The 12,415-nt window shown below is 45.8% G+C and overlaps 1 protein-coding gene across 1 annotated transcript in view; it reads left to right on the forward strand.

The window, feature by feature from the left end:
* The window catches only part of LOC119460608 (plexin-B-like), a 213,812-nt gene that overhangs the window by 137,641 nt on the left and 63,756 nt on the right, over positions 1-12,415 (forward strand). Inside the window, exons 13-15 of the mRNA XM_037721629.2 lie at positions 505-633; positions 3,398-3,490; positions 10,414-10,498. Of these exons, the coding sequence (XP_037577557.1) occupies positions 505-633; positions 3,398-3,490; positions 10,414-10,498 (307 nt within the window). The remainder of the gene's footprint in view (positions 1-504; positions 634-3,397; positions 3,491-10,413; positions 10,499-12,415) is intronic.

Raw genomic sequence — 12,415 nt, forward strand, 5'->3', positions numbered from 1 at the left:
ATTAAGGTGTGACGCTAGGTGAAGGTCACAGTGGCCGTTGCCGCCATGCTTCCGCTGTGATCCGGGCGCAGACCTCCTTCTAGATAAGCACCTTGATCCGACGGAAATGACGGTCCCTCCAATACACTCACGGTTATTGCTAGCCGCAGTTCTCGAAACGTAGGCACACGTAACGTAATAGGTGCTAGCGCTTATCATACTTCTTACTCCGAGCTCATCTCGGTCGCGTACTCTCATAGTAATTCTGTCCCTGTTCTCGCTTGCCTTCTTTTTTTCCTCTGTTATCTTTTGTACACATTATGATGCATTCTTTCCTGCATTTTCCTTTATGTTGCAGGGATATGATTTTATTTCTCTCTCTTCTTGCATGCGAGCATGCGCAGAATTTTCCAAGTACCTAAGTCTCGGACGGAGGAATGCTGCATACTTGGCGGGTTCCCGTTCTTATCTGTCTAATATGTTGTTACTACATGACTTACTGCGAGATTTTGTGATCTCTCGCAGAACTCTCACAACTCGCTGATCAAGGGTCGACAGCATTGTCCAAGCTTCAGCATCGACGATGAAATTCTGCTCCCCCATGAGGCACGCAAAGAAATCGCCGTTGAAGTGAGAAATATATTGACACCCCTGGTACGTTTCTGTTTATCTTGCTGCCTTCCTGAAACCCTACGAACAATATTATGTTTTATTATTAAACTTAGATTAGATGCTCCTCTACACCGCGACGTGCGATAAGAATAAAAATACCCTGAGACGAACAAAGCCGTGGCGATACAAAAAGCATCTCAAGGACGAGTTCCGGTAAACAGTTAACAAGTGATGGCACACAATCCAAAGCCTGCTGCCAAAATCTTTAAAAAACTGTAACACACTTTCTTTGTCGCGCACACTCGCTACAGATTCCTTGGCGAGTTCGCAAAGGATAGTATGTTTGAAAGCGATAGAGACATAAGCCATGAAGCAATACACCAAGACACACGGGGCATTTTGCGCGGTCCTGGAGATTTTCCCATCGTCAAAAACAACCGCTCTTTATTCGACCTCTGCAGGCAGAATGCTTTAGAGAATGGTGTCTCTAGACTCATACAAACGCTGTATCACGTATTTAACGCCGCTAGATATCGAGCGCTTCCAAAAGCTAACGAGGCAGAAGGAGGAGGTCACGTTTACAATATACGTACAATGGCCAATGTCTCTTCTTGTAGGTGTCATACTACTTTTTTTCTTACTATGAGACTTGTATTGCTTGGAAAGAATGAAGCATGCTCTGTCATAGCAAGGAAACGGGTAAGAAACGAAACCGCCGCGTCAGGGGCTGGGGAGGACTAGACAAAATTAGACAAATACAGGAAACTCGTAGCTACGGGCCGGGCGTGGTTACTACACTGAAGTGAATAGGCTTATTTACTGAATAGTTATGACAATCGACAGTCGACTGCGTAGTCGACTATCCACTGTTACAAGCATAGAGTTTCTCACTATATTACCTAGAGGGAAAACTGGCGCTGCTGCGCTGTGGTATCCAAGGGAATGCCGGTATATTGTGACTTCGGATTGGCATCGTTCTCGGAGAGCTAAGAAAGCCTTGAAGACGCTCCTGGCTAGCACCGTTCCGTGTGTCACAATGATTCATTTCCTGCTAAAACAGCACGTAAAAAACTGCTTTAGCTTTATTATTACACAAAAACATGTTTGTTTAATTTTGAGGACTTAACTATTGGATGCACAATTATATGAAACGTAAAAAGTATCAGCTGGCCGCTAAAGTTGGAGGGCAGACGACAAGATTATCGCTCGCTTTGGAACAACTTGTCGTCTGTTTTTGCTTTTCTTTGCTTGATCCTGCATTGTAGGTGAGTAAACTTTATTGACAGACGTAATATGGGTGAATGAAAGCCTTTTATGTAGACTTTAAGAACGCAATATGTGTGTAGCCATATCCACGTTTTAGACAAAGCCTCGTTCAACACCAGCCAACGCAAGCCTCGCAGACACATATCCCGTCATTCCCATGACGGCACGGCGCCCTTTAAGAAACTCGCATAGACCAGTTTACCCTCTAGGTGTTATAGTGAGAAACTGTAAGGTTACAAGTGTGATGTTGCTAAATGAAAAGTAGGCTGTTCCTCCGAGCGCCTGGTTCACTATATTTCCTCTGCCGGTGTTTGCTCTTGGCAGCAATAAAGCCCTCTTAAGCGAATGTTCTCTCCACGAATACTCAGTGTGAAGGAAGTTTAAAATTTTCTGCCAATTAAGAACAATGGGAACGGGGCATATTCATCTCTAACCCTCTCAATGCGGCTTCATTACGCCATCGAAAACTCAATATGCGTAATAGAGTGCTTCTGAAAAGTCACTTTTAGAAAGCGTACAATGACGAGAAGAGCCTGCAAATGCGTTCAGGGACATCGGGCCTGTCATTTGCGTCGCGTTCCTTGAAGCCTAAATTGATGCGGCCGTTGTTTCAAGGGTATTGATTCATTCTGAGCGGCGAACCGGGCTAATGGTTTGGAAGGAAGTCATTTATTTTCTTTATTCACATAGAAAAGGAAAACACTTTTGTGTGCGATCTTCCCTATGTGTCCTTATATGTTTCTTTCTTTCATTATTCACACTTTTTGCCGTAGGTGAACTAGAAACGGGAAAGAAAGGCCATTTGATTAATGGCATTTCTCGCGCGTCGCATACTGGGGCGTCTTCTAGGCTCCTTCGTGTCATTTATAACAAAAGAGTGCTTCTCCGCGCTACTTGTACCATGCAAAAAGAAAAGAAGAGCGACAGCGAGAAATTTACAAGAGGGGGAAAAAAAGGCGGTAAAACAGGCAAAGTGTTGGATCCGCTCAATGTGTAGCTTCTTTTTTAATCAATATTGTTGTGACCATCGACACGTTCAGCTGAAGCTAAGTGTTTGACGAAACTCACGTGCGTTTAGGTGAAAAGGCGCTGAATGAAGACGCCTTACGAAATGTTCAAACTGTAATGTTAGCTGAGTTTGCTAAACTTGGTTAACCAAGTTAGGCAAATGCTATGTACGTTATTGAATTGTATAAAGCACTGCGTCTAAGTCTGCTGCGGAGCTAGCGACGCTTACTTCGTACGTTTAGATATTAGCTACAACGCTTAGATAATAGCTCGGGGAGCGGGGGGGGGGGGGGGGGGGGGTGCGTCGGTGACCAGACATGGACAATATACGGCGTGATTTTGTTTTGTTTCAGTTTTCAGCTTGTTTTACAAAATCTATTGCAGGCAGAGGAAATTTCCAGCTCCAGTAATAAATAGAAGCATTTCGGATAAAATAGGACAAGTTGCGCGGGTTCACATTGGGAAACCAGTGCAAAATTTTGTCGGAGCAGACCCGTTAATGAGTGCCTTTGCATTTCTATTTGCGTTGCAGGAAGGATTTCAATGCGTCGTCGAAATTGAAGGTGCCAGGGAACGAGTGTTTGCTCGGCTCCGGGACAACAAAGTCATCTGCACGGAGAGCACGGTATGCATCACCGGAGGAGGATTGTGTTTGCTTTCGCTACAACGAGTCGGCAATCGGGTTAAAGCATGGGTCCTCGGGTGATGTTAGAATAGGCCCCTTTGTGCTCCTTCTCGTTCACCAAACAGTTTTTACCCAAGAACAACTCACTTTCAATTTTGGGACGTTGCTAGCTGCAGGCGCAGTTAGTCTTGCTGTAAAAGTTTCAAAGGATGCGCACAACCGCCTTTTTTTTTTTTTTTTAATAATTACCGTGGTTATTCTCGGCGAGAGTACAGTCGCTTCCTATATGAGCTCCAACACGAGGTCCGTGTTCGAATCGGCTCCAAGAGCGCATGGCGGCTCCCACATACAAAAAAATTGTTTTCATAAATTCCCGTAGCTGGAACGGTGTTTAGTACACCAATTTTCCGTACATGTCACCACCACCGTGCGTGCAGTCTTGGAGCTCCTTCGAGAGCAGGCGCCGTGTTGCAGCTCGTATTGAACTCGACTATAGATGCTAGGTATGCAGGTCATGTATTACTCTCGAAAAACGCATCGCGAGATGAACGGAGAAAACCAGCGTATAGAACAGGGTAGGAAAGGGCGTAAATATTGAACTTGCAAATGAAACACTTCTTTTTAGTACCAAACGCACTCCATGAATTGTCTGGTACTTCTATGAACACTCCATGGTCCTCGTTTCGATTTTACTTGCCCAAATGCCCGGTCGTGTCCCCGAAACAGCAAGGATTTACGGTGAATTTGCGTGTATTGACACAACTGGGCAGTCAGACGATATAACAGTTTCACGGCTGGGACGCTGTTCTGAAGCCAGTGCGTTTTCTAAAGGACGTTGACCACTGCTGGCAGGTTACCGACATTTGCGCACCTCTTGCAGTGTTTCTTCGAGACTTGAAAGTGATAGACTACAATAACATATTACACTATGCGCTTTCGAGACTTCAGAAAGCAATTCAGAATCTTATGTCTTCTGTGAATACATAATAGGCAACGACGAACTTCAGTACGCGGAGAACTATATATTACACGTCGGCTGTTGGTGACATAATTTGTTTTCTACGGGTTTGCATGCCAGAACACGCTATTATTATGAGACACGCCGTAAAGGGGGACTTCGGAATACTTTTGACCCATTGGGATTCCTTAACATGCACTCAATGCACAGTACACAGGTGTTTTGTGCATTTCAGCCACATCGGAATGCGGCCGCCGCGGCCGGGATTTGATCCTACGCCCTCGGGCTTAGCAGTGCAACACCAAAGCCGCTACGGCACCACGGCGGGTGATATCAAAAACAAGCAGTATTCTAGAGCGTGACAGCGTCCGTGCACAGACAATCGAAGAAAGTAGTTTAAAAATAACTAAAGTCTCGATGCTTGCAGCGTCTTGAAAAATGGCTCTTCGTTCGCGATTCTCACAGGGGCATCGGGTTTCGCAAAAGCGACTGGGGGCACGTTAAGCGCAGCACACGTGCAACGGCAGCCGCCCGGCATACCCCCTTAGCGCCGCGCTACATATTCGATAGAGGAAAAAACATCAAGTATAAGCTGCAAAAAGAGTGCAGCAACACACAGTGGTGGCAGCTGTACGTCAGAGTCATCGACTGCAGCAGCGTTAAGGGGCCGGAGCGTAGACGCGGTCGGTACGGCGCGATGCCGAACGACGCAGACTCGCTGTGCCGAAGGGGTGAGCTCACTATGGATGAAGCTGCCTGCACTGCCGGGGCATCGCGTAGCGATTTTGTATTTCATCGCTGCCCTTATGCAACGCTTATTCTGGCTATGAGTAAAGTAGTTTCACCCTCGCGCTGTGCCTCTTCCCCTACAGCTCTCTCCCTCTCTCCCTTTCGAGTGCCCGACCCACCGCGCTCAACGAACGGCAAAGTACCCCGGGCTTGCATCTCGTTTTCTCGCGCTGTATCACAGCCGAGGCGTAAGGAGACGCGCGCTAAGGAGATCAGAAGGCTGCTCTCTGATCTACTAGTGCCGTGCAGCAAGATTAACGCTGGGCGCAGAAACACGGTACGGCTTGAGGGAAACAACGACGGTGTTCAAGAATTATTTCAGTGGATAGGCCACCTCGGCCTCTTTGCTTGCTTCTATAAGCACGAACACGTGGCCTATGAACGCAGCAGGTTTCGAAGCTTTTCAATATCTCTCTCTTTCCTTCTTTCTACGTGAGCGAGCCAGATTTAGAGAGCACGGCACCTAAAATCCCGATTGTTCTAAAGCATAGCTACTGCTCGCAACAAGAACAAGGCCCAAAATAAAGCAACCAGAGATTAAAAAAAAAAAAAAGATGTAAAGGTATTGGGAGAGAAGCAGAGTGCGCGCTGCTTAAAGTTGAGTACGATTCTAGCCAGAAATTGTAAGCTGTTCTATGCGGCACCGTTTCGGTATCGCAGAATTGCGGAATATTGCATGTGCTGACATCCTGTGGCTTGTTAGTTCGTATAAAATAAAAAAAAAACAAAAAAAAACGACGCGAAGTCTTGTTCTACGTGCGCTTGCAAAGCGCAGCAGCGTTTCTCGTAGACAATTTTTCTTTTTCTATTTTTCTATACATACGCATAAGGTACCGGCAGTCCTATATAAGAAGAATGGTTCTTCCGAAGACGAAATAGTATAGGCGAGGTGACGAAATGCCTCGGCTAACTTTCGCGTTCGTATGTGGCATCGGTTGCACTTGCAACGCTCGCTGACTAAGTATGTACAGGAAGGCAAAAGTATTGTTAATAATAATAAAAGAAAGAACGAAGCAGGAAAAACAAAGCAGGCCACGTGGTCTGAATTGACGCACCCTGTCGCACTACAATGCTTTCTCCGTGCGTTTTCATTTTGCCAGTGATTTCGCAAGCATTAATAAGAAAAGAAAAGCCATTCCACGAAAGCCTTAGTGTTGCTAGAAATCGAAGTAATGCAACAGCGCGCTCTTGTGCTTGCATAAGGCACTGTTCCAGTGGCAATGCGGTGCACGCAACTTGTCGACGTGCATTGTGTCAGAAGAAAAGGGTCGAAGGAGCGTGAGAGGATGCCGACGAGAGCGAGAAGAAGGAGGCAAGTTAGAAGGGATCCTGGGTTAAGCAGGAAGAGATACAGAAGGTGGAAGAGAGGGGGCGTGTCCCTGTTGCCACATTCGCCCAGCGCGCTCGCGACAGCACAGCTGGGCCGAAACGCTGCCCGATGGATAATCGATACGCTGTGTCGCAGAATGTAGTTAGGGAGCCATTCTTCTTAGCCGCGAGCGCCACCACAGGGCGCCCTTGTGGCCCGAGCTCTCTCCCGATGTCGCGCCGCTATTTTGCCCCCATATCAGCCGATGAATGAGCGAACACCCCCCTTGCCTTCCTGGTGTACCCCTTGGCTCGCTCTCCTGTTGTTGTTGCCACCTGCTCTTGACTCCGAGGCATCGCACTCACAAAGCGCGTAAGTCAACTCGTTCAGTATACGTGTAAGAGGAGGAAGAGAGCGCTAAACAGCCGCCTACGGAATTTCTCCAAATAAAGAAATGCGCGAGGTGAGCACGCATCTGCATCTACGGCGCTGGTCCGGTCTCTGCAGGACAAACGACGACCAAGCAGCCTCGTTAGCGTCCAGAAATCACAGCGAATACGACAGAGTAGTTGATTGACATCGGTTTAACGCCGTAAATAATTTGGAAAAGAAAAGATCGGGGCAACATGAGTAGGTGGAAGACGGAGAGAGCAAAGCAGGGAAGGACGCGGTTGAGAGCTGGAGCGGCACTTGTACGTACAGCAATACCGATGAGCTCGGGAGGGAAAAGGTTAGGAGGTGATATCAGGGAAAACTTATACGATTACCTCCAGCACAATGCTGAGAATGAACGCCAGTAACTCAACTTAAGCAGAAACGGGAGAAGCAAACAAACAGAAAAGGCTACTTAACGACGAGTAAAACCACAGAGTTAAGAAAACATAATTTTCTTCATAAATTGTCTTGAGAAAAAAGATACTAAATGAAAGAAAATGTCCTTCTAAGCGTTGGAACTTATGTAATACTAAGTAGAACGAAGGAAAAATTAAATTAAAATAAATTATGGGGTTTTACATGCCAAAACCACGATCTGATTATGAGGCACGCCGTAGTGGGGGACTCCGGAAATTTGGACCACTTGGGGTTATTTAACGGGCACTTAAATCTAAGTACACGGGTGTTTTCGCATTTTGCCCCCATCGAAATGCGGCCGCCGTGGCCGGGATTCAATCCCGCGAGACGCGATTACTTTTTCGACATTTAAACCTTGAAAAGCGAAAATGTATCTTTACGGCCGTATAATTGCAAGAAACCATCACGACTATCCCGTTTTATAAAGTGTCAAAGCGATGCTGGTACTTTTAAACTCACCTAACTATAGAATGTGCAAACTGATGCGTTCCTTTTTCTCTTTCTTTTCTTTTTTTTTAGTATTTACTTGTTTTATAATCTTTTCCGCACTTACCCCATCCCCCTGTGCAGAGTAGCCAACCGGACACTCAACCTGATTAACCTCTCTGCTTTTCACCTCTTATTTTCCTTCCTTCCTGAAGCCCCATATATATCGCGTTTTTTTCCGTAGTTTCTTTTTACTTTGTAAAACTTCCTTCAACTCTTTACATTTTTGTCCAAGTAAGTCATTCCTTGAAATCCAGCAGTAAGTTCTCAAAGCTTATGGATGTTGCCCTATCACAGGACCCACGTTGACAACTGCCCCCCAGCGCGCTATATCTGCGCAAATAGCCCTGGACATAATGTCGGCTGTGCTGGCACTATAACGTAGCGGCCTTTCGGGAAAGCTATGCTATGAATTTGGGAAATGCCCTCCATACCAGGCCCACATGGAAACCCAGTTTATTGACACTATTTTCACACCTCATCGTCTCTAATATACCGCGGAATTTCACTATCACCGTAACAGGTTGCGCCCTGATGAGCAGCGCAGTAAATGCCGGGGGAGGCTCGCTCGCTCCTGCAGCTGCCGCGCTCGAGGTGGTGAGCATTAGCGCGTTATTTGTGTCCGGGACGACGCCGAGCGTTTCGATTGGCGGCAGCTTTCTTTCACCCCTTTGGCTCTGCAGTAATTACGGGAAACGCGCCAGGGCTCGTGGCTGCCTGACACAGAAGCCCCTGAGAGAGAGAGAGAGCGTGCGGTTAATGAGAAACACGTCAATCTGTCGCCCACGTCGTCAAGTCAGGCAGCGGTGGACGTCGACCGGTGCTGTCCCCATTGCGGCGCGTGTATCTCGTACTTTGGGACACTTAAAGCGTGCACTGCTATAGAAGCTAGGGGTGGCCTCTAAGCTAGCCAGGAGACACGTCGAAAATAGTGCGCGCACAGACAAAGTCCCAGGCGACGGAGCACGGCCGGACTAACGCAGACTCTCCACCCGCCTTCACAGTAACAACATCAAAGGGTACGTGCGTAAGGATAGCGGGAAGGTCCCAGCCTAACACCTTCTGTGTGATCCTCAAGCTTCGCGTTATTGATGCGCCTTAATTTTGCTAATGGAATTATACCTTTCTAATTAGGGGTAGCTTGTAAAGTGGCATATAATCTACGACTCTTGTGATTGACTTGCGGTGCAAGCCGAACTTTCGTTCAATGTGAAAGTTTCGCGTATGTTGCGGTAGTAAGGTGTTACACTGATACAAAAGTGAAATCAGTGCAATAAGTCCGTTCGCGAAAGCTAACCCGTTTATGTCCTCAATAAGAAAGTACTACATAGACTCATGTACACTGCGACGAATGGGCCTGACTGGGGCTATTGCTGCACGCGGACAATTCGTGAAATTGCAATTGCATCAAACCGAATTTCTACACTATCGTTTCCTTTTTCCTGACCAAATGCCACTAACAGGGGCAAAACAAACAAGCGCCAATATGGGCTTGTTTGTTTTACTCCTCTTTTATCTCTCGTCCACACGTTTCCGCGCATTCCCGGCACAGCTGAGGACTAACCGTACAGCTGATCTCACTAGTCGTCTTACCTGGGAAATAATTCACAAAGCTGCACGTGACTAAGAATGGCTTCGCCATTGGCCAATATCGTACCAATCGTATCGAAACTGAGGTATGGTGATTTCGACGGGTGTTTGCGACAGGCATGCGCAGTGTGCTGATTGCCGATCACACAGGAACGTTTACGTTTGAACAGCTGTGCGAATTGTGTCTATGGTTATCTGCTGCGAGCTGTGGCTTCTACAGCACTGCATGTATTTAGCCAGCTGGAACGCAGAGGCGGCAGCGAATCACCCACACAGAAGCCGAGCGAAGCCAAACGGCGGCCGCTGTTTACTGACGAGCCAGAGACGCAGACGTCAGCCGGTCTTCGCGGCGAAAAAAACAGAAAGCGAGGAAACAAGAACAAAAGGCGAACCACGGAAAGATAAATGGCGAACGGACAGCTTGCGGGGGACCTGCAACAACAGTTACGTCAGTGCCGACATGCACGTTTCTCGCCAGACGGTGACTTAGAAAGGGAAGTAGTGGTAGGAAAGGGGCGGGGAGGGGGGGGGGGGGGGTGTTATGGCTTTACGAACGTTATCGCAATTAATTTTGTTCGTATATTTTGGACCCGAATAATTTGTTGTTCTTCTAATATGTTTGGAACTGTTTGATGATAAGCGCGTGACGGTGCAACTAAAGGCGCCGAAGTGCATGCGACTTTTTTGGAGGGACAGTGAGGTGTTGCAAGTGCCGCCAACACGAGCTATTGAAAGTGCCATACAAATTCTGCTTCAAAGGGCAATTGCGAAAGTAATCTCGTACGGGCGATCTGAAGGACTGTTTAATAACTATCAGCTACCATTTTACGAGAGTAGCAGACCATGTGGGTAGCCCCGTCACACGTACCAGCTCTTGACATATATGTGTCACCACGGCAGCATTCTAACTTCCTGCGGTACGACGCTTCTCGTTTCCAGTACACGTACCAAGCTGAGCAAGGAGAACTACAAGCTTCCCTCACAGTTCTGTGGAATGGCGACACTTTCATCGACAAGACGAACGGTATGCTTGGGCTTTATTCTATTCCACAATACCGCGGGAGCATTCTAGCGATTCCGTCTCGCATTCTTTCGAAGCAACTTATTTTCATCCTTCGACACTGACCTAATCACTCCCTCTACTATATTAGCAGCGTAAAAGAGCCGGTGATTTGCAAAAAAAAAAAAAAAAGATAGCACTGAGCGAGAACTATCGTTAGTGCACTCTGCTATAAAAATTACTTTCAATCGATCCATCGATCCATCAATCTGTCAATCTATCAATCAATCAATCAAATCTCAATTTTCTATTAGGAATACATATTCCACCAACAATGATACAATAAGGAGAATATCATGTCATGGGAATTATGTTTCACCCAATACAAACATAGAAAATAACTAACTGGATCGATAATAATAATAATAATAATAATAATAATAATAATAATAATAATAATAATAATAATAATAATAATAATAATAATAATAATAGCGCATTCATTGTTATTCATATTTACTTATTTACGCCTTGTTGCCAATAATGTACACCCGACCACAAAGGTTATTGGAGCACGGAAGTCATGAAAAAGTGGCACATGCAGGGTGTTTTAGATAACTCGTCGATAACACCAAAGTCTTCACTGCATCTGTTCCTTCGGGCACGTATGCGCTGGCTCCAAAAAAATTTATTTTTCGACATGAATTCTACGCTTGAAAACATTTGTGGGCATACATGTATTCCTTAATTGTCGGAGTCATGAGGGAGGTGGGAGGTAAGGCACCAAAGCAACCTGTAGGGAAGCTCTCCCAAGAAACAAAGGACCTAATAAAGAAACGACAAAACATGAAAGTGTCCAACTCAAGAGATCAGATAGAATTCGCTGAACTGTCAAAACTGATCAACAAGAAGAAAGTAAGGGATATTCGAAATTATAACGTGGGAAAAATTGAGGAAGCCGTAAAATATGGACGCAGCATGAAATCAGTAAGAAGAAAACTAGGCATAGGACAAGGCAAGATGTATGCACTGAAAGATAAGCATGGTAATATCATCAGCAATTTCGATGACATAGTAAAAGCAGCAGAAGAATTCTATACTGACCTGTACCGTAGCCAAAACAGCCAAGCTTCTTCCATTCGAAATAGTGACGAACCGGATACAGAAGCTCCTTCTATAACTAGCGATGAAGTTAGAAGGGCCTTGAAAGACATGACCAGGGGAAAAGCGCCTGGAGAAGATGGAATAACAGTAGATTTAATCAAAGATGGAGGAGATATCATGCTTGAAAAGCTTGCGGCCCTTTATACGCAATGCCTCACAACTTCAAGTGTACCAGAGAGCTGGAAGAACGCCAACATTATACTTATCCATAAGAAGGGAGACGTTAAAGAACTGAAGAATTACAGACCCATTAGCTTGCTTTCAGTATTGTATAAAATATTCACCAAGATAATTTCCAATAGAATCAGGACAACACTTGACTTCAGTCAACCAAGGGAACAGGCTGGCTTCAGGAAGGGATATTCTACGATGGACCATATCCATGCCATCAATCAGGTAATCGAGAAATCTGCGGAGTACAATCAACCTCTCTATATGGCTTTCATAGATTATGAAAAGGCATTCGATTCAGTAGAGATATCAGCAGTCACAGAGGCATTGCGTAATCAAGGAGTGGAGGAGGCATACGTGAATATCTTGGCAAATATCTACAATGATTCCACAGCTACCTTGGTTCTCCACAAGAAAAGCAGAAAGATACCTATCAAGAAAGGGGTCAGGCAAGGAGACACAATTTCTCCAATGCTATTCACTGCATGCTTAGAAGAAGTATTCAAGCTCTTAGACTGGGAAGGATTAGGAGTGAGGATCGATGGCGAATATCTCAGCAATCTTCGGTTTGCAGATGACATTGTCCTATTGAGCAACAATGGAGAG

Source organism: Dermacentor silvarum, chromosome 8 (genome assembly GCF_013339745.2).
Source record: "Dermacentor silvarum isolate Dsil-2018 chromosome 8, BIME_Dsil_1.4, whole genome shotgun sequence".
NCBI lineage: Eukaryota > Metazoa > Arthropoda > Arachnida > Ixodida > Ixodidae > Dermacentor > Dermacentor silvarum.